Here is a 17,764-nt window from a genome sequence, read left to right on the forward strand (position 1 = left end):
TCAGTAAAATGTATTTTAGTAACTCAAAGGCTTTGTTGATACCTCCGTGAGGGTCAAGAATAAACTTCTCAGTCCTGATTTTGAAAGCCAGCACGAACGAGAAGTCCTGACTGTGCTCCCTCTGTTCTTTCCACCAGTCCGCCGCATCGCAAAGAGCCAGTAGGGGGCGAGAACGACGCCCTGGAGATCAAAGAACGGAAAAAGAAGATCGAGGACAACGCTGACGCACCGGCCTCGCTCCCTGGGTGCCTGGGGCAAAAGGACCATGATGCCTTGCTGGCCATGAGGGACCAGGCTCGCTTGGTTTCCACGGCAATACAGCTCCTGACCTCCCCGGAGTCTAACTGCCTCTCCTCCTCCCCATCCATCTATCACAAGGTCTGCAGCAACGAGGCCGCGGAGCCGTGTGACCTGGAGAAACCCCAGCCGCACAGCCAGGTACTCATGCTCCGGTCTGTGTGCTGTTCTGTCTCAGTGATGTGGGACGACACCTTTTCTTTTTCACAGTTTCATATGATGTGATTCTTTAAAGCCTTTTTAATGAAATCAACTTGAACTCTGAAGAATTTGTGCTATAAACTGTCGGTAATAGTCCATATTTCTCATGCAGTGATGGATGTAATGATGTGGTATATGTCAATACACATCTACATATCTAATATCTAATATCTACAGAACAGTGGGCCTGCAACCAGCGATTATTGTCCCTCACTGCTGACTCTTTTGGTTATTTGTCTCTGTTCACAAAGTAATAATTGTGTCTGTAAAATGTCATTAAATAGAGGAAAATGCACACCACAAGTTCAAAAAAGCCCAAGCTGACAATCTTCTGATGACTTGTTTTGCACCAGTCCCAAACCCCAAAAGATATTCAGTCGACATTTATGTGAAGCAGAGGGAAGCAGCAGAACCTCACATTTGAACCTCACAGCCAAAAATGTTTGGCTTTTTGCCTGTGAAATCACTTTGAGCAGTCAAACAATGAAGCAACACTGTTCAGTGTTTCCCACAGAACGGCTGTGTGCCTTTTTTTCCTGAATTGCTTTGAAAGTTTGCCTACAGTACATAACAGTGGCTCGCCTCGCCTCTCTGGTGCTCTCTACCAGTCTGCTGCAGGGTCTTTTACAGGATCGCCCAAAAAACAGACCTCACATTTTGGGGTTTTCTCACGCATGATTCTTTTTTTTTTTTTTTTTTTTACAGCCGCGACTGGGCCTTGAATGGAGGACACTTGTCGTTAATTACAAAGCCTATTGAAACTAAGGAAACCAGCTTTTTTACCGAGTGAAAACGCAACAACCAGGCGCACTAACAAGCTCGTGTGAAAATACAGCATAAGTAGGCCGACGTTTAAAAGGAGAGGTCACATCACAATCGGTGCGTTTACAGGAGGGATATAACACCAGAGAAATACTGTCGTGGTCAGATTTCTGTTGATCAGTTCATCTATTAATCAGCTAATGACAAGAAAGAGAAAGAGATCAGGACGGAGAGGAAGTCCTCTCTGTTTATTGCACACAATAAGGTTATTAAAAAGCCATTTATTCTGAAATATTTGTACCTCCTTCTTGATGATGCCTGCATGTTGTTATTAACAATAGATTAAGTACACCCAGTACAGTTTAGGTAAATAATAAGTTTTAAAGTATAGCAGGACTTGATGTTACCAGAAATGTTAGTGAATAAGATACCCATCAGTCAGTGTCTTGGTTTAATAAGTCACTCTAAACCCCAATTTAACAACATTTAAAGGTCCCGTGTTTAGGATTTAGTCTCATCTGATCACTCAATGGATCGCTCCTCGTCTTGCATGGAAAATGTAAAAGAAGCCAGTGTTTAGTTTGTCCTCTCCGGGCCACTGTAGAAACATGGCAGTGTCTCTGTAGATATTAAAGGCTCAGTCTAAGGTAAAGAAAACACCACGAGACCTAGTTTCAGGTGATTAGACGCTGATCGAACCATAACTGTAAATATGATACTCCATGTTCTACCACCCAGTGCCTTTAAAAGGCAACAGTGGATCTTTTTTATTTCGTTGGATCAAATAAAAGTAAAGAAACTAGAAAGGGTGTAGAACACTGCGTCAGTGACAAATGTTTTGGCACTTTCTCTCTTGTATCAGCCCCACAGCGTATCATTTACCAAACGCTCCCTCCAGCAGCCAATAATAACTGACTGTGTGATAAATCCTGTTCTTTCTCTGTACCCCAGATTTCAGAGCTGTCTGACCTGGCCGACCGGCCTCTGGTTGGTGCTCTGACCAGCAGGCTCCAGGCCCTCCACACCCAGCTACAGGCCTTCGTGGAGCAGGTAGACAGCCTGGGTAAAGCCCCGGCAGGTGGGAGGGACCCTCAGGTGGAGGGCGAGTCTCCTCTGGCCTCACCCTGCGCCTCCCTCCCCTGCTCTGGAGACGGCCAGGATGGGCCGAACACTCCCGAGCAGAAGGTACAAGACAAGAAGCTCACTCCTCCTCTTCACTCCTTGTCACTCTGTCTCTGTCAAGTGTTATCAATCTCTTTTTTTTTCAAGCTTTTACCTTTGTTGGATTTGTATCTTCTGTTGTCACTGGTTTGTTTTGTTCTGTTCTTCGGTTTTGCCCAGTGCCTAACCATTAGTTTGGCTGAACAACACCCCCCAATCATGCTGCTTAAGTTTCTCCTCACCACGGAGAGTGGATTTACCCAACGGGCTCAAATCTGATGAATCCCCAGAATCGTCCCTTTTCTGGAGATCTGCGATGAATTTCCTAAATGATCCTGAAATGCTCATGAGGAGCCTCACTGTAAAGTTGTGAGGGGGAAAAAAAATGCCTCTGCTGTATCAGATGAATTCAGATTTGAGCTGCTGGCGTAAACGTCTCCACACGATGCCACCCATGTCCTCTGCATGCTGTTGAACTGCCTCCTGACCTGGTATTTAGATGCTGCTTTAGGCCTCAAATGGAGCCTGTTTGTCTCATGGACACTGTGAGGTTATTAATAGCACAACAGAGCACCATTTACTTCTATATAGCATATCATAAAAGCATATCATAAAAACCAATTCAACGTGGAGTCTGGGTTTTCTTTATATAGTTACATTAACATCCGTAGATTTACTCACAGTTGTAGCATTATCACATTTATTCCCACAGCAAGTAATACACACAGTCTAAAAGCATTATCTGATGCTGCCTGGGTTTGAATGTTTTGATTGAAAGTAGAGATAATGAATAAAAATATAAAGGTCCAGCATTCGGTGCCGCTATTAAGGCCCTTAATCGACTGTGCTGTAAATCAGCTGTGCAAGACAAGGCTTTTAAAACGACAGTCTCTGGCATTCACCATAAGAGGAGTGTTATCAGCAGAGACTGGAAAAAAGAAGACTGCAAAACCACCTTAAAGTGTTTAAATCCCCTACGTGGGATTGTCCACGCAGATTTCTCGAAGCAGCAGATGAGACGGCGAGCTCGGTCGGAATAGATTTCCAATCATACTTCATGAATCACATTTTCAGTCTGAAAGGGCTCCACCGGGAATTCCTTGGGGTTGCGCTTGATTGTCAGTGATTTATTATTCATATCCTGTATATTTCAGCTATACAGCGCTCTGTACTAAATGCAGTCTGGGATCCACAAAGTTGTAAAAAAGCATATGGAGAGGCAAAATCCACTCCGCTTCCAGTGGACCACCATGGGACCTTGTTTCAGAAACAGCAGTGTATGTACAAGAGTGAATGGCGAGAGACAAATTCACTTTTGGATTCTGTTTGAAGTTTGTAATGACTTACAGATATGATGCTGGCCAATTCAAAAGATAATTTTCAGCTCGAAAAAGTCACAGTTCGTCATAGAGAGGCTAAAGAATAAGACTTTGAAAGACTGCACACCCAGAAGTCGAGTAAGTGACGCCACATTTAAAACCCATTGACGCCAGTACCATTGATCCAGTACCGTTGATCCAGTATATTAGCTGGCCCCCAAAATCCTTTTACATAACTGCAGCTGTCAGTGTGGCCCAGAATTGTTGGGATTTTCACTCTTTTTCAAGCCATTTCTTTGCATGTTGGCGACGTGTATTGTGCCGAGCGGCATCACACAAAATCAGCTGTTGTTTTACTATCTTTACAAATAACTGCGACTTTCTTGACTTGCAAAATTGTCCTCAAAACTGACCGACATTACAGTGTATGTGTGAATCATGGTAACGATCCAAACAGGATTAGAAATCACACGTCGCTCGCCATAAACCGCTATCGATATTTTTCCTGAAATAAGGTTCCATGAGGGAAACCAGAAGGGGGGGGCGGGGCTTTGCCTTCCTTATTGTGTTCAGCAGAGACACTTGCAAGCATTTTATTCCCTCACCTTCGACTGTCAGGAACATCAAATCTGATGAGAAGTGCATATTTTTTGGTTGGAAACACTTGATCTTACTCTACCGGCAATTTTGTTCACTTGTTTAAAAAAGACTTTCAGGGCTCAATATTCGACTAAATTCCCTTGTTGAGATGGATATTTCTGCAATTTGGTGAATTACCTTCGCTGCAAAAGAAACTTTTTCCATCAATTTGTGTTTTCTATTCTAATCTGATTTGCCTGTTTTGAATTTAGAATACGTACAAATGTTTTAGACTCCATTAGAGGCCAATTCTGAGTCCCAACACCCCTCCGATCTCTCCTCCCTTTTCCTTTTTTTTCCTGTCCCTCCCTCCTTCCCTCTTTCCCTCTGCACGGGCACCATAACCGTCGGTTTCTGCACTTCACCTCCACGTTCCCCTCTCCCTCCTACTGAATCTCCTTTCTCCTTCACACCTCCTCCTCTCCAACATCTCCTCAACTCGCCTCCCCACTCGGCTCTGACTCCTCTCTGCTCACCTCACGTTCCTTTCCTTCCCTCGCCACCCACCCACTCTGCCTTCTCCTTCCTCCTGTGTCTTCGCATCCCCATCTGCGCTCGTTTCTTCCCTTCGCTCTGACCTTTCATTCTAACCGCCTTACTCCTTCTCTCGCCCTCCCATTCGTCTCCCCCTTCTTCCCTCTCTCCCATTGCTGTTTCTCCCCCGTCGCTCCTCCCTCCCTCTCCCATTTCCCTTTTTCTCTCCTTCCTCCTCCCCTCAGCCATTCATTCTACCCTCCATCCTCCTTTTCTTTCTTTTCTCCACCCTCTCCTTCTCCTCCCTGACCAAGCTCTTTTTCCTCTACATCCTCTTCTTCGTCTTGTGAGATCCATACTCGACTAGTTCTGTTTTCAGTTTTCCATTTTTTTCCTCAATGTTGTCATATTGATGAACACTTTTTTGGTTGGATTGTTTTTTATTCTTATTGTTGTGTTTTTGTTTTGTTTTGTCTTGTTTCCTTTTTTATTTTCTGTCACTCCCCTCCCTCCTTTTTTGTTTTTGTTCCATACCTTCTCCTCCTCCCCTGTCTCTCCCTCTCTCGCTCTCTCTCTCTCTCTCTCTCTCTCTCTCTCTCTCTCTCTCTCTCTCTTTCTATGTTTTTTTTCTTTCCTTCTTTCGTTTGTTTGTTTGTTTTTTCCTCTTCTTCTTCATTAACTTGCCCATGCATGCATGCAGCAGCCTGATTATAGGGACCAATCAGAAGCGGAGGTGAAAGGTCAAACTGACGAGAATCAGAGCCAATCAGACATCAATGAGACTCAAAAGCAGGAAAGCGGCCGGCTGGAACAGGGAGAGAAGGAGGCAGACGATGCACTGGTGAGTCGCTGGAAATGACAATCGTGCACATCACGCCGGGCACAAACACACACACACACACACACACACACCAGCATCAATCTCAGAGCTGAAGTCTGGCTAGTATTTTCAACGTGAACCCAGCGTTGGGCAACTTTTCTTAGCTAAAAGTTAAAAATCCCCAAATGTATTCTGAGAAAGTGTCACCATGTTACATTTTTGAAATACAGTCGGGGGTTAACTGGCGATATATGATGTCAGTCCAACATCAACAACCTCAAGCCACTGAGCCCTTATGCCCAGGCTGACAATAAAACCACACACTGTAAGTACAGATTTTGCAGCCCACAATACCACTTTCAGCATTAAGCAATCCCAGGGTGCACCTGCTGAGCCAATGGTGGCCTTTTTTCAAACCCTGCCAAGGTACAGTCATGCTAACCATAACCCACAATGTCATCATCTTTAATTCTGGTGCATTTTTGTTTTAACTCCGTGATGGATGGATTCATTTTTTTAGATCACTAAAATCTGATGCAAACCCCAATTAAAGCCCTGAAATCAGCCTGTAATACACATGGCTGCAGTGTATGCACACACCACTTCTCCCTGAGCAAACACACAGCGACAGGCTGCTCTGCAAAGGTTAATTAAAGGCTCATTCGTGCACGCACTTGCACGCACACACACACACAGATATAAACTCACACATGCTGCAGCTGGAGGTAACTGATGTGGTGTTGCGGTGGCCACTCATGCTAGCAACACAGTGTTGTAAACAAACACAAACAGTGACTTCACCGTCAGATGTGGGACTGACAGGAAGAAAAGACCTTTGTTTGGTTGACCTTTTGCTGGCGTGTCTCCATGGTAACCTGGGCTGTGTGTGTGTGTGTGTGTGTGTGTGTGTGTGTGTGTGTGTGTGTGTGTGTGTGTCTGCATCTTTATCCCAGCCTGAGAGGGTGACTGAGGGAGATAACAAGACACAGTCAGATATTCTGGAGAGACAGTTGTGTGGAGCGAAGCAGCGACACAGCAGCACAGTGTTTACACACACTCTGTGCTCAGCATCACACTGTAATTCATAATCTGCAATATTCATTGTCAGAGTTTTGTATCATAGCTGAACCGACACTATTTCTGGATAAAACAACAGTCTGTCCATCCACCCAGCACGTGGGTGTAGCCTCTCTGGCCGCAGTTCGGATTGCTAAACATGGTCAGTCGAGCCCAGGTCTTGACATAGACACAACACGTCATCATGCTCTCAGCACATGTCAGAATAAATACGAAATAACTGAATGGGTCGACTGCCAGCGACACAAATTGTCAATAACACCGTTCACAAAACAACCTGACCTGTGAAGCTACCAGACTGTCATTGTACCAGTTTGGTCGATTGTAACTTCATCAGCATGATGTAAATCATGTCCAGCAGACTTGCGGGTGAAACACATGTGCAAAGTTACACATGGATATCTATACTACTCTCTTATCTGCCTGGTCAATACAAAGCAAGAGCCAGGAGTAGCTTAGCTTAGCTTAGCTTGGCTTAGCATAAAGACACTATAGGTTGGTTGTTCCAAAATTCAAAAACACACCCACCAGCACCTTAAAGTTGTGGTTTAATGGGGATTATAACTATTTATCTCGAGGAGCAGTGACTTCCTGGAACCTCATCATCACCACAAGCTAGCTAAACCTGTGGAGACTCCACAGTTTTGAGCTTTAGAAAGAGCTAGGCTAGCTTGCTATCTTTATGCTGAGCTAAGTTAATCAACTACCAGCTGTAGCAGTTAATGCTAATGTTAGAATGGAATTAAAAGTCTTAGCATTATAAACAAGCTTCCCTAAGATATCTCACTATTCCTTTGCATGGGTATGATGAACAATCTAGCCTCAATTACACTGTGCAAAGTATTAGTAGCTTTCTTTGCATAAAGGTGGTCTAATTTAAAGAAATGTAATATCAGGGTCATCTACCAATGTTGCTCCCGTGATGCTAAAGTGTCTTTTTCCACAAGCTGTGCCACTCTTTCACAACGAGTGAGTCATTTAGGAGCAGAGGTCAGGGTAGTTTTTCTGGCTGACAGTGGAGGCTGAGCGGCAGGAACAGCGTTCTGGGTGGAGGGTGATGGAGGGCAGAGGCTGAGCCCAGCGGAGGGTGAAAGAGGACATTAACGGTACAGTGGTGGGTCGATGGATCGCACTCACTCAGCAGCCAAATGAGGCATGGGGAGAGTGCATGAGGCTGGTGTGTGTGTGTGTGTGTGTGTGTGTGTGTGTGTGTGTGGGCGTACAGTAGCGTGCCGCAGCTGAGGTGTGATTTAAAGGGTGTTGTAGCTCAAAAACTGCCATGTTATGTGCTTCTCACGCTCGCCCCCCCCCCCCTTTTTTTATTTCTTCTTAACTCCTTGTTCCCTCCCCATTTTCCCTCCCATTACATCTTTCATTCTCCTTCCTATCGATCTTTCTTTCCTTTAATCTCTGCCTACTTCCATCCTTCCGTCTTACCTGCCAATGTTTTCCTATCCCCTACTTTCTCCTGTTCTTTCTCTTTCACTCCAACTTCATTCCTTCCTTATCTTTTCAGCCCACTCATCGTTTTCCTCGTCACATTTTCTCCCTCCAGCCCGTCCAGTCCGGCGACCTCGAGGTTCAGCCGTCCAATGTGGAGGAGTTGGCCCTCGGACCGCGGGAGGAGCGGGAGGAGCTGGAGAAGGAGAGGAAGGCTCAGAGAGAAACCTCTGTCAGACTCACACAGGTCAGTTTGAAGCACTGCAACTGAACTTGTGAACAAAAAAATGTTAATATTGATGTTGGTTATTCCTTTTTTAATCACTGCTAAAAATAACACCTGCAAACTTAAAGTCTCTGTTAGATAGATAAAGCATTTTAAAATCCTTAATTCAGTTTTTCAAGTCTAGTAATACACTTTTTGTTTAATCACCTGCTGTCGATATAGTTAATATTCGGATTCTGACATTTTTTATGTGAAAAAACTTTTAAATGCGCAATATGTAACAACTGACCACCCGTCAAACTCATACTCAAGACAAGTAGGGGGCGGCATATCACCAGAGTACACGCCAACTGCTGCGGATTGAGGCTGCCATTAGCCCGTTAGCTCAGTTAGCTGTGCAGCTCAGGGACCAGCTACCAGGAGTGTTGGTGTTTACACCTCGAGCACAGGCGCTTTGGAGTGGGACAGTTGCTAGCTGGTTAGCATACTAACTTAAGTAGATATCTCTGCAACACCATACAAAGACATCATAATGTCAAAACTGCTATGTCGTCACAGTCTGTTGATAGTTTTAGTTTACAATTTTTAATATTGTTCTCCTTAGTTTAAAAATGTAAAGTTTCTATGCATCCCTGATCCGTCGGCCCTTAACAACACGCATTGTTTCATGGTTTTCTAGAATAAATGGGATTTTTGTTGATTTGTATTTTAGATTTCTTGCATAGCGAACACATGGGCACCTTCCTTTAACATGTATATTTGAAAGGAAACACACCAATGCTTCTGTTTTATTCATTTCTTGCCTCTCAGCTGCATGACGAGCACCAGAAGGCTCTGCTCCGTCGGGACTTCCAGCTGCAGAGTTTGGGTCTCCAGGCTCGCCTTCAGCAGAAGCTGTGGAGCCAGGAGAGGACTCTGCTGGTCCAGGAGTCGCAGCACCTCAAACAGGCCCTATTACTGCTCAGCCTCAAGCTGCGCTGCTTCCTCAAACAGTGGAGGCTGGGCTGCAAGAAGGACACGGAGTGGAAAGATGTGTTGGAGGTATGAGTGGGCGGAGAGGAAACAGTCTCCCGTCTTTGTAACTCTACTGTCAGCATCTATAGCTGACTGTCTGTGCTGCTGACATCTCATTTTGACCAAGATATCTATTTATTTATGTGTGCGCAATCAGTACACTATTTTTATTGTATTTTTCATTTAAATAATGATTCCTAAGGCCTGGAAGATATCTTAATTTGTGTTAAACATGTTGGAATGACATGATTTCAGGTTTTAATTGTATCAATTTAAAGTATTGATATATTTAACATATGATATTGTAGCTAGATGCAGATTTTGACAATATCGCCCATATTAATATAATTAAAAAAGGACAAAAACACCAAACTGTGTGGTTGTGTGTGTTTGGCAAATTAGGGGTGGAGACAGATGATTGACAGGTGAATCCCTCTCTGTGATTGTTTTTTGTAGATGAACAGCCTGAAGGACCTCTACCTGCTGCTGGAGGAGGACAACCTGACAAGCCCCGCCCACCAGGCCGACAAGAGGGCAGCAGCAGAGGAGCTGCCCCTCAGCCCAACTATCAAGGTAGGTGGACCCACACGCACACACACACTACGCGTATACATGCTCTTACATACGTCTCGTGTCCTTCCCTTCAGTCTAGCGCTGTGAGCAGCACCCTGGCAGACCTGAGGGTGGCGCTGCAGGATCTGAGCGGAGAGTTGCGTCAGGAGAGACAAGGCTCCCAGGAACTCACCCAGCAGTTCGCAAAGGCCAAGGCATCATGGGAAGTGGAGAGGACCGAGCTGAAGAGCCTGATCACGCAGGTACAGACTGTTAGGAGGAAAGAATGAAAAATGACTGAAGTATGAGTGATGGGCTCCCACATCTGTGCTGACTTCACTTCCCTTTCTCATTTTGAAGTGGGTATTCTGTGCACCAATCAGGATCTAGCGGTGTTTAAAGCCCAATCCGATGACAGTTGTTTGCTGAGACAGATGTTGTCATTTAAAAGCCATCAAACACTCGAGCTAAGAAAGTCAAGCCGAGCTGAAGGAATCGAGGGCAGGAAAGAAAAATGAATGCAGTGGAGAGATCGCGGGGGGGTGGGATTCAGTCTCCTCCAGTAAATCAGCACAGGAGCACATCATCCATCCACTGCAGAAAAAGTTTGCTAAAGTTACAAACGCAAAGTCTGGCGAGTCAAAACCAAAAAAAAGGTAAAACAAAAGCTACTCGTTTTTGCCTGCATGTAACCGGACCGCTGTGGTGCACCTGGTGGACAACAGACGGGCATAAAGAGAACAAGTGAAGTGTTTCTACTCAATATTCATTTCGACAAGTGTTTTTTTTTTTTTTTTAATTGATGACATCCTAGATGGTCAGCTTCTACTTCTCCTTTCATCAAGTAGCGTATCTGTCTACTCCAGCCAATCATCCCCTCGCTGTCTGTCCCTCCGTCTGTCTGTCAGCTGTGAGCAATGATTTTGATTTTTTTTTCTAGCCCCTCTTCTCCCTCATTGTCTCTCCGTCTGTCTCATAACATCAGCAGCAGAGGCGGTAACTGTGTAAGTGTTAATTAACAGCCTCAGACAGAAAACACAGCCTGCGTGTTACCGCCCAGTAATTGATACAGAGAGACAGAGATAAAAAGAAGGAGAGCGCTGAGGGAGAGGGCCGCTGTAGTTAGGCAATTAAAAAAGCCTGTCCGTGTCTTTCAACCTCCTTTACCTGGGAGTGTATTATTCCGCTATCTTTCATTATGTGCCAATTATCTGTCAAAACTGCACTTTAAATCAATACTCCACCATCCATCCCGTACTTTAAAGCCTAACCAGACAGATCTCGCGTTCATTTAGAGAGAATACATCAATACAACGTGGACTAACTGTAGCTTTTAGGGGAGGGCGATACCTGCAGGTCGAGCAGAGGTGGACGTTCAGCAAAAACATGATTTTTATTCAGCCAGGTGCTACAGTTATTAAGTAGCTTGAAATTATATGTGCATCGTCAATATGCATCAGATATTATGTCAAATTCCCTTTCTAATGTTTTGATCATACTGTTTCATGTAAAAAAAAATTTAAAAAAAGAGGCAAAATGGTCCTTGGATCGCAACATCCCTGCAAATAGTGTCCACCATTGAAAAATAATGAATGATAAGGGATCCTGCATATTTGAAGAGCAGCAGCAAAGACTTATTCTTATGTAGTCATTTTTTAAAACATCCTTATTTTTTTGCCTCTAGAAACATCTCAATAGAATCATTTCTGAAAAGCTGTAGATTGTTTCTGCAACCTGAAAAACATCAACACAATGTCAAGAGTTGGTGTCACACTGCCACAGTCACAACCACAGTAACAGGAAATAAACCAAAAATGCAATGCAGCCTTAAGTTGTGCCTCATTTTTCCACTTGATTTTCTTCAATTTAGTGAATATAACAGGTTCACTTCTGTTCCACTGGGCTTGTTCAAGGATGAAATGTAGGAGGTTTCAGAGTGAAGAAAAAGCACAGAGAGGGGAAGTTAATCACAACACTAGGAATATCTTATACATGCAAGTCGAAATACATTTAGAAACAAAACAACTGGGATGCAGTGGTACTCTGCAGTTAGAAAATACGGCAGAAAAGTTACACAAAATCACCAGAAAACCGTTGTAGGAAACGTTAAATGGAGGTTGTGCAATGCAAAGTGATGATTTTCAGTAGTCTGCTATTGTTACCCCTTATGCTAATTCAATCCTAATCTTTAGACTAAAATTCCCCTGTGTAAAATAGTAAATGGCATCACTAAACATAAGAATACACACAAACAATCACACTCGCGGGGGTCATTAATCATGCCATGATCCCAGAGATTCTGCCCTCGCGTTCTCCTTGAGAGACCATTTGTCTTCTGATTGGTTTGGCAGCTCCCCTGGCAGCCAATAGGAGGAAGGAGCAGCGGCACAAAGCGATAAGATGCTGCGCTTTTCCTAAAGATGACGTGGCTGCAGGGTTTTTATGAGATTAAACCCAACGGACAAACCGTCGTGTCTTAATGAAAGATTAGAAACCACCTTGGCTGTGTGTTTCAATTGGGTGAAACCAATTCATCACACACACACAGTTTATACTTTATTATGTTTGACTGTGTTGCAAGTTATAACAAAGTTTTTAACACAAACAGACACATTTGTGCTACAGTGAAGTCATTATTCTCTTATTTGACCTATAAACTATCCTACCAAAGTGTGTGTGTGTGTGTGTGTGTGTGTGTGTGTGTGTGTGTGTGTGTGTGTGTGTGTGTGTGTGTGTGTGTGTGTGTGTCTGTGTGTTACCCTGGCCTAGATGCCACAGCTGGAACCAATCTCCCCTCTGCCAACAACGCACATTGTAAAGTATGCCATCAGTTTGGTCTGGTGGTGTGTGTGTGTGTGTGCGTGCATGTGCATGTGTGTGTAGACATTTGCCAGCTCGACTCACATTGATGCCAGGCGTCCTGGCAGCGTGCAGCGGCTCCTCCAGCTGTTGCTTTGTTGAACAAGTCAACTCAATTTCAAACACTGTCCTACCTGTCAAACCGCCTGACAGGAAATTATCTTCGCCGTTCGGCCTGATAAACAAACACCGTCAGCGGAGTAGAAACGATATCCAGAGCCCTCAAAGCATGCAAGTACAACACATACCTTCGTATCTTTTTATTTATTTATTTTTTTTGCTTTAATCAGTCATCCATCCTGACTGTAGGACATGTTACGAACACCTGCCGTCCCTGTGATGACACAGAGGGAGCAGCTGGGAGCTCTGATCGCACATTCATCACATCTGTTGAATCCACTCCATGATGAAGACAGAGGGGCGGGGAGGGAAGAAAAGATTTGTTGTCTTTTCACACGCCTGAGACTTTAACGTCCGGCTCAAACGCCAGCTGCAGCTTGATATTCAATGTATCAATTGTTCCTTCCAAAATTAGACAAAATAATGTCCAGAATGAGTCGTACGAGTGTTTCCTGCTGCCACTGCGGTTTATGTCTCGAGCTCAGTGAGAAGCAGGATACCCCATTCCACGTCTGTGTGCTGAACATGAAGCTTGAGCTAGGAGACAGTTAGCTTAGATTAGATTAACATGGAGTGTAGAGGCAGGGGGGAAATCAACTAGCATGGCTCTGTCTAAATGTTTTTATTCATTCAATTTTATATATATAAAAAAAAACTTTAGCAAAAAGTTACTCCTGTGATTGAAAAAGCTGTGATCTGAGGCTCAGTCTTGATGTGGTTCTGGATATACTTTTCTAATAAAGAATATAAATATGTATATAACATTTAATCAGTAATTAAAAATAGGATGGACAATATCTAATATTTAGGTTAGCAAAATATGTCAGCTTCAACCCCATTAAGGCCCCCACCAAACACCTAGATTAATGTATGTCTATTTATTCCAATGCTATCGATGGTATGAATTCTGTTTAGTATTTGATACACACACATATTTTTTATGAATTATTAACCACCACGGACAGAAGCACACAAGCATGAGGTTGAGATGATACTCCAAAGCTACAGTTTTGAATACACAGCATGCAACCCAGCCAGCTCTTCACATTTCTATATTTAACATCTGTATTATCTGTATGCATTATATAATATCGAGGCTATGTTTTTATTTATAAACCTGACACACATTTCGTCTCTTAGGAGTGTTGCGGTTGCCGTTTGCCCCAGAAGTAGCAGCTCAGGGCTTGTACGCAGTGCACTGATAACGTTAACAGATAACTTTGTTGTTGTCTTGTACCAAAAATATGCTGCAGGCAAAAAATATGCTGCCAAGAGAGAACTTGTTTTCAATAAGCAGCTCATGTGCTACAACAGTACAACTGCTATACATATAAATCCTTTTTTAGGGCATTGAATAGCACTGCATACATGTATATTTATCTTCACCATGTGTGGGTAATTCCACACACATGACTGTTTTTGTTGTAATGAAATTACACTTACTTAAAAGGGCAGAAGCGGCTGCCTGGCAATTAGAATCCAAGAAACTGTGAGCTGTAGCTGCTGTAAGCTTATTAGCTCAGTTAGCCGTGAAGCTAGTGGTCCAGACCGGGAGCTTAGAGCACCGGTTGGGCTCTGGCAGGGGCTAGCTGGTGAGCATGCTGACTTCAGTGGAAAACTCTGCATCACAATACAAAGACGTCTCTGACACAGCCTTAAACATTGTCATTCTGTTGATGATTCTGTTGGTTTTTTCATGTTTCAAACTAATATTCTTACATGTTGTATCTTTAAATAAAAGTAGCCTGCAGGACGATCACAGTGGCTGGACCATGCAGCTGGAACAGCCTTTTTAGGCGTTCTCTAATTGATGGTTATGGTAATAAATTATTCCTTTTGACCTCCCACTCAAAACCCCAGTTTAATTGGTGTTTGTTTGCACAGTGTTGTTCACAGCTCTACTCTGCTCTACAGCTATGTCTGTGCTAACTGCTTCTGTGTAGACACTGAAGTGTCAAATGAGAAGCCAAATATGTCATCAATGTCTGGAGTCTTGGGGGTTTTTTTATGGTAAGAGATGTTTTTTTTCTAACAACCAGACCCTGAAGTCCTCTGCTAGGATTATTCAACTTAATTAATAGATCTAATTTTTTTTTTTATAACCAAGGCTTTAGTTGAATAAATACAAGTGATTGAACTTGCTTAATGGCGAGCAGCGAGTCGCGAACCAGACGTCTCTCATCCACCAATCAAACGCCAGTCATCCAGTGAAAATCGCCTCCCTCTGTAACGCCTCAGCAGTAAACCTCGTTAAGGCGCCGGGCTCGTTAGGCGGCGCTCGTCATTAAGGAGCGGCGGTCCTATGTTGCCATAGGGATAAGTGCGGGTGTGTTGCACTGCGATTGGCTGTCAGACAGTTCCATTAGCACCATATACGGATGCCAGTGCCACAGAGGCAGACGGAGAGAGGCAGAGAGAGGATTGATGGGTCTTGAGGGGGGGGAGTGTGTGCCTGTTTGTCAGATTGATGGGCCCGGTAGCGTCGGCTGTGTGAACTACGAGGCTCAGACAGAGGAAAAAGGGATAGCAGAGCGGCTCATGAAACTTTAAGGCGATCCCACCTGCACGCTCCGAGACAGATTTATGAAGAGCAAAAAAAAAAAAGAAAAAAATGGGGGTGAGAGAGAGCTTGAAATAGAGGGTGAGAACACTGACGAGAGAGAGGGAGAGAAGGGGTGAGAAGGATGGAGGGAGGGCGAGGAAGGATTAGATGTAAAGAGCAGCGCAGATAGATCAGAGCAGAGAGATAGCAGCAGAGGGGAAGACAGGAAACGAGAGAAGTGTTTCCTCGCTCTCCGTCTTTACCTCGTCATGCCCCTCGCCGCCATGTGAGCATTACTCAGTGAGCAGCGGTACGTCTTCAGGATCTGTGTGGAGACTTTTACTTTGCCTCCTGTCAGGGCGTCTCCTCCCGAAGTCATCCATGAGACCATGTATGGAACGCCCCCCCAATTTTCCTCCTGTGAGAATAAAACACATGGAGACGCTGGGACTTCCCATTACAAATCTCTGTGTGGTCAAATGAATCATAACTGCATTCATGAAAACTAGTAATTATTTGTTTGAATGTTTTTTTTTCCCAGTGTGTGCTCGATCAACTCTGCTGAAGCCAAATTTAGATGCCTTTACAGATAGCGTTTGACAAACTTGCATCTTTCTGCGTTATATTATTTTATTTATGTTATGTCATTTATGCCATGTGTCTAATTTTACCATTCACTTTGTAATTTGATGTTGATTGTAAGATTTTAGTCAAAGAGGAGTGCAGGTTTTAGACTGACGGACATATTAAACAACAGGCTGTAATAAATGCCTGTTAATAGAACTATTTAGTTGTTAGTTCACGGTAACAGAATGAAGAAAGAGCAGAGAAGAATGGTGATGTTGGTCTATGATGTTTTTGGGAGGGAAAGCAAATAAACAAACCATGTTGTTACTGAGAAAATAAGAAGCAAAGTCAAACTTTTTGGATCAATAATTTACCATTCTGTGCCTGCCTTATTGAACAGCACTGATTTGTCCGATAAAAAAAAAAGATCCCCGCTTCCAGACATTCAGTCTTTAGTGCAAAATTTCAGATTTTTGACCACGATGTCTGTGCCTTTCTCATTCTTCCAGCTCGAGACCAAAACGGGCAAAGCAGCGACGGCTCTGTCCGCCTCTGATGCTCTGGAACCTCCGGACCTGAAGGTGGCGCTGAAGAGGGAGCGCGAAGAACACCAGCACCTCCTGGCTGATTCCTACGCCGCGGTGATGGACCTGACTAAACAGGTAAGTGTGTGTGTAAACATGAGCAGTGGTTAAAGTGGGTTGGGAGGTAACAACAAACTGCAGCAACAAAAGCTTAAAATGGCTGGTGTTCCGGTGGATGCTTTCAGTTTCCAGCTATAAAGACCTTGTCATATTCTGGCAGTGTGCACTCCACATCCATCCTGTTTCCTCCTCCTCTGATGTTTGCCCCTTCTCCTTGTCTCTCCGCTGTGACCGACCCGTGGACCAATCAGATTCAGATCGGAGAGAGGAACTGGGGCAGAGAGAAGCTCGAGCTGCTGGAGAGGTTCAGCCAGGAGAGAGCTCAGTGGGAGCAGAGACTGAGAGAGGCCACTGCACAACAGGGGAAGGTATGTCAGAGTGTGTGTGTGTGTGTGTGTGTGTGTGTGTGTGTGTGTGTGAGTGTGTGTGTGAGAGCGAGGGGAAATGTCAAAGATGAAGAAGAGATAAGGAGCGAGTGAATCTCGGGACGATGGAATCCGAGAGGACGAGGCTGTGTGTCTGAGATAAGAAGGGACATCCAGAGTGTATCGAATCATCGGATCAGATGTGTGTTTCCTCGTACACACATCTCGGTGTACACACATCAGTCTCGTCTGAGGAACGACCCAGGTTCCTCTGAAATGTAATTAAACATTAAGACATTAGCATTGCACCAAAAAAAAATCCAAGCCCCTCTATGTCCATTTTAATGAGACCAGTGAGCTGAACCTCTCTCAGGTTTTTTTACCTCGCAGCGTTATGCAGCATCATCTAGTTTAGCACATTCAAATACGTGCAATAGCAGATTCTCACTCGATTTCTTTGTAACAAAAGTCTCTGACCGGTAATTGCACATTTTTAGTGAACACTTCCCTCTCCGATCACGTGCACATACTCCATGTTTTGCAATTACATAACACGGCCCAGTGAGCTACTAGTGCCTGTTCTCTGATTCAGTTCTTTATACCCTTACAGTCTTAGACCCAGTCGATCAATGCTGCATTCACTGGGGCCCCCCTCCTTTATACACTGCCTACAGTACACAGTCTA

At 44.1% G+C, this 17,764-nt stretch overlaps 1 protein-coding gene across 2 annotated transcripts in view; it reads left to right on the forward strand.

The window, feature by feature from the left end:
- Window positions 1-17,764, forward strand: part of soga1 (suppressor of glucose, autophagy associated 1) — a 100,303-nt gene that overhangs the window by 71,288 nt on the left and 11,251 nt on the right. Inside the window, exons 9-17 of one of the 2 annotated variants that reach the window (XM_037104758.1) lie at window positions 138-438; window positions 2,212-2,445; window positions 5,554-5,694; window positions 8,306-8,437; window positions 9,227-9,457; window positions 9,887-10,003; window positions 10,078-10,245; window positions 16,580-16,732; window positions 16,966-17,082. In XM_037104758.1, coding sequence (XP_036960653.1) covers window positions 138-438; window positions 2,212-2,445; window positions 5,554-5,694; window positions 8,306-8,437; window positions 9,227-9,457; window positions 9,887-10,003; window positions 10,078-10,245; window positions 16,580-16,732; window positions 16,966-17,082 — 1,594 coding nt within the window. The remainder of the gene's footprint in view (window positions 1-137; window positions 439-2,211; window positions 2,446-5,553; window positions 5,695-8,305; window positions 8,438-9,226; window positions 9,458-9,886; window positions 10,004-10,077; window positions 10,246-16,579; window positions 16,733-16,965; window positions 17,083-17,764) is intronic. The other variant, XM_037104759.1, reaches the window with a different exon arrangement.

This window comes from Acanthopagrus latus, chromosome 7 (assembly GCF_904848185.1).
Source record: "Acanthopagrus latus isolate v.2019 chromosome 7, fAcaLat1.1, whole genome shotgun sequence".
Lineage (NCBI taxonomy): Eukaryota > Metazoa > Chordata > Actinopteri > Spariformes > Sparidae > Acanthopagrus > Acanthopagrus latus.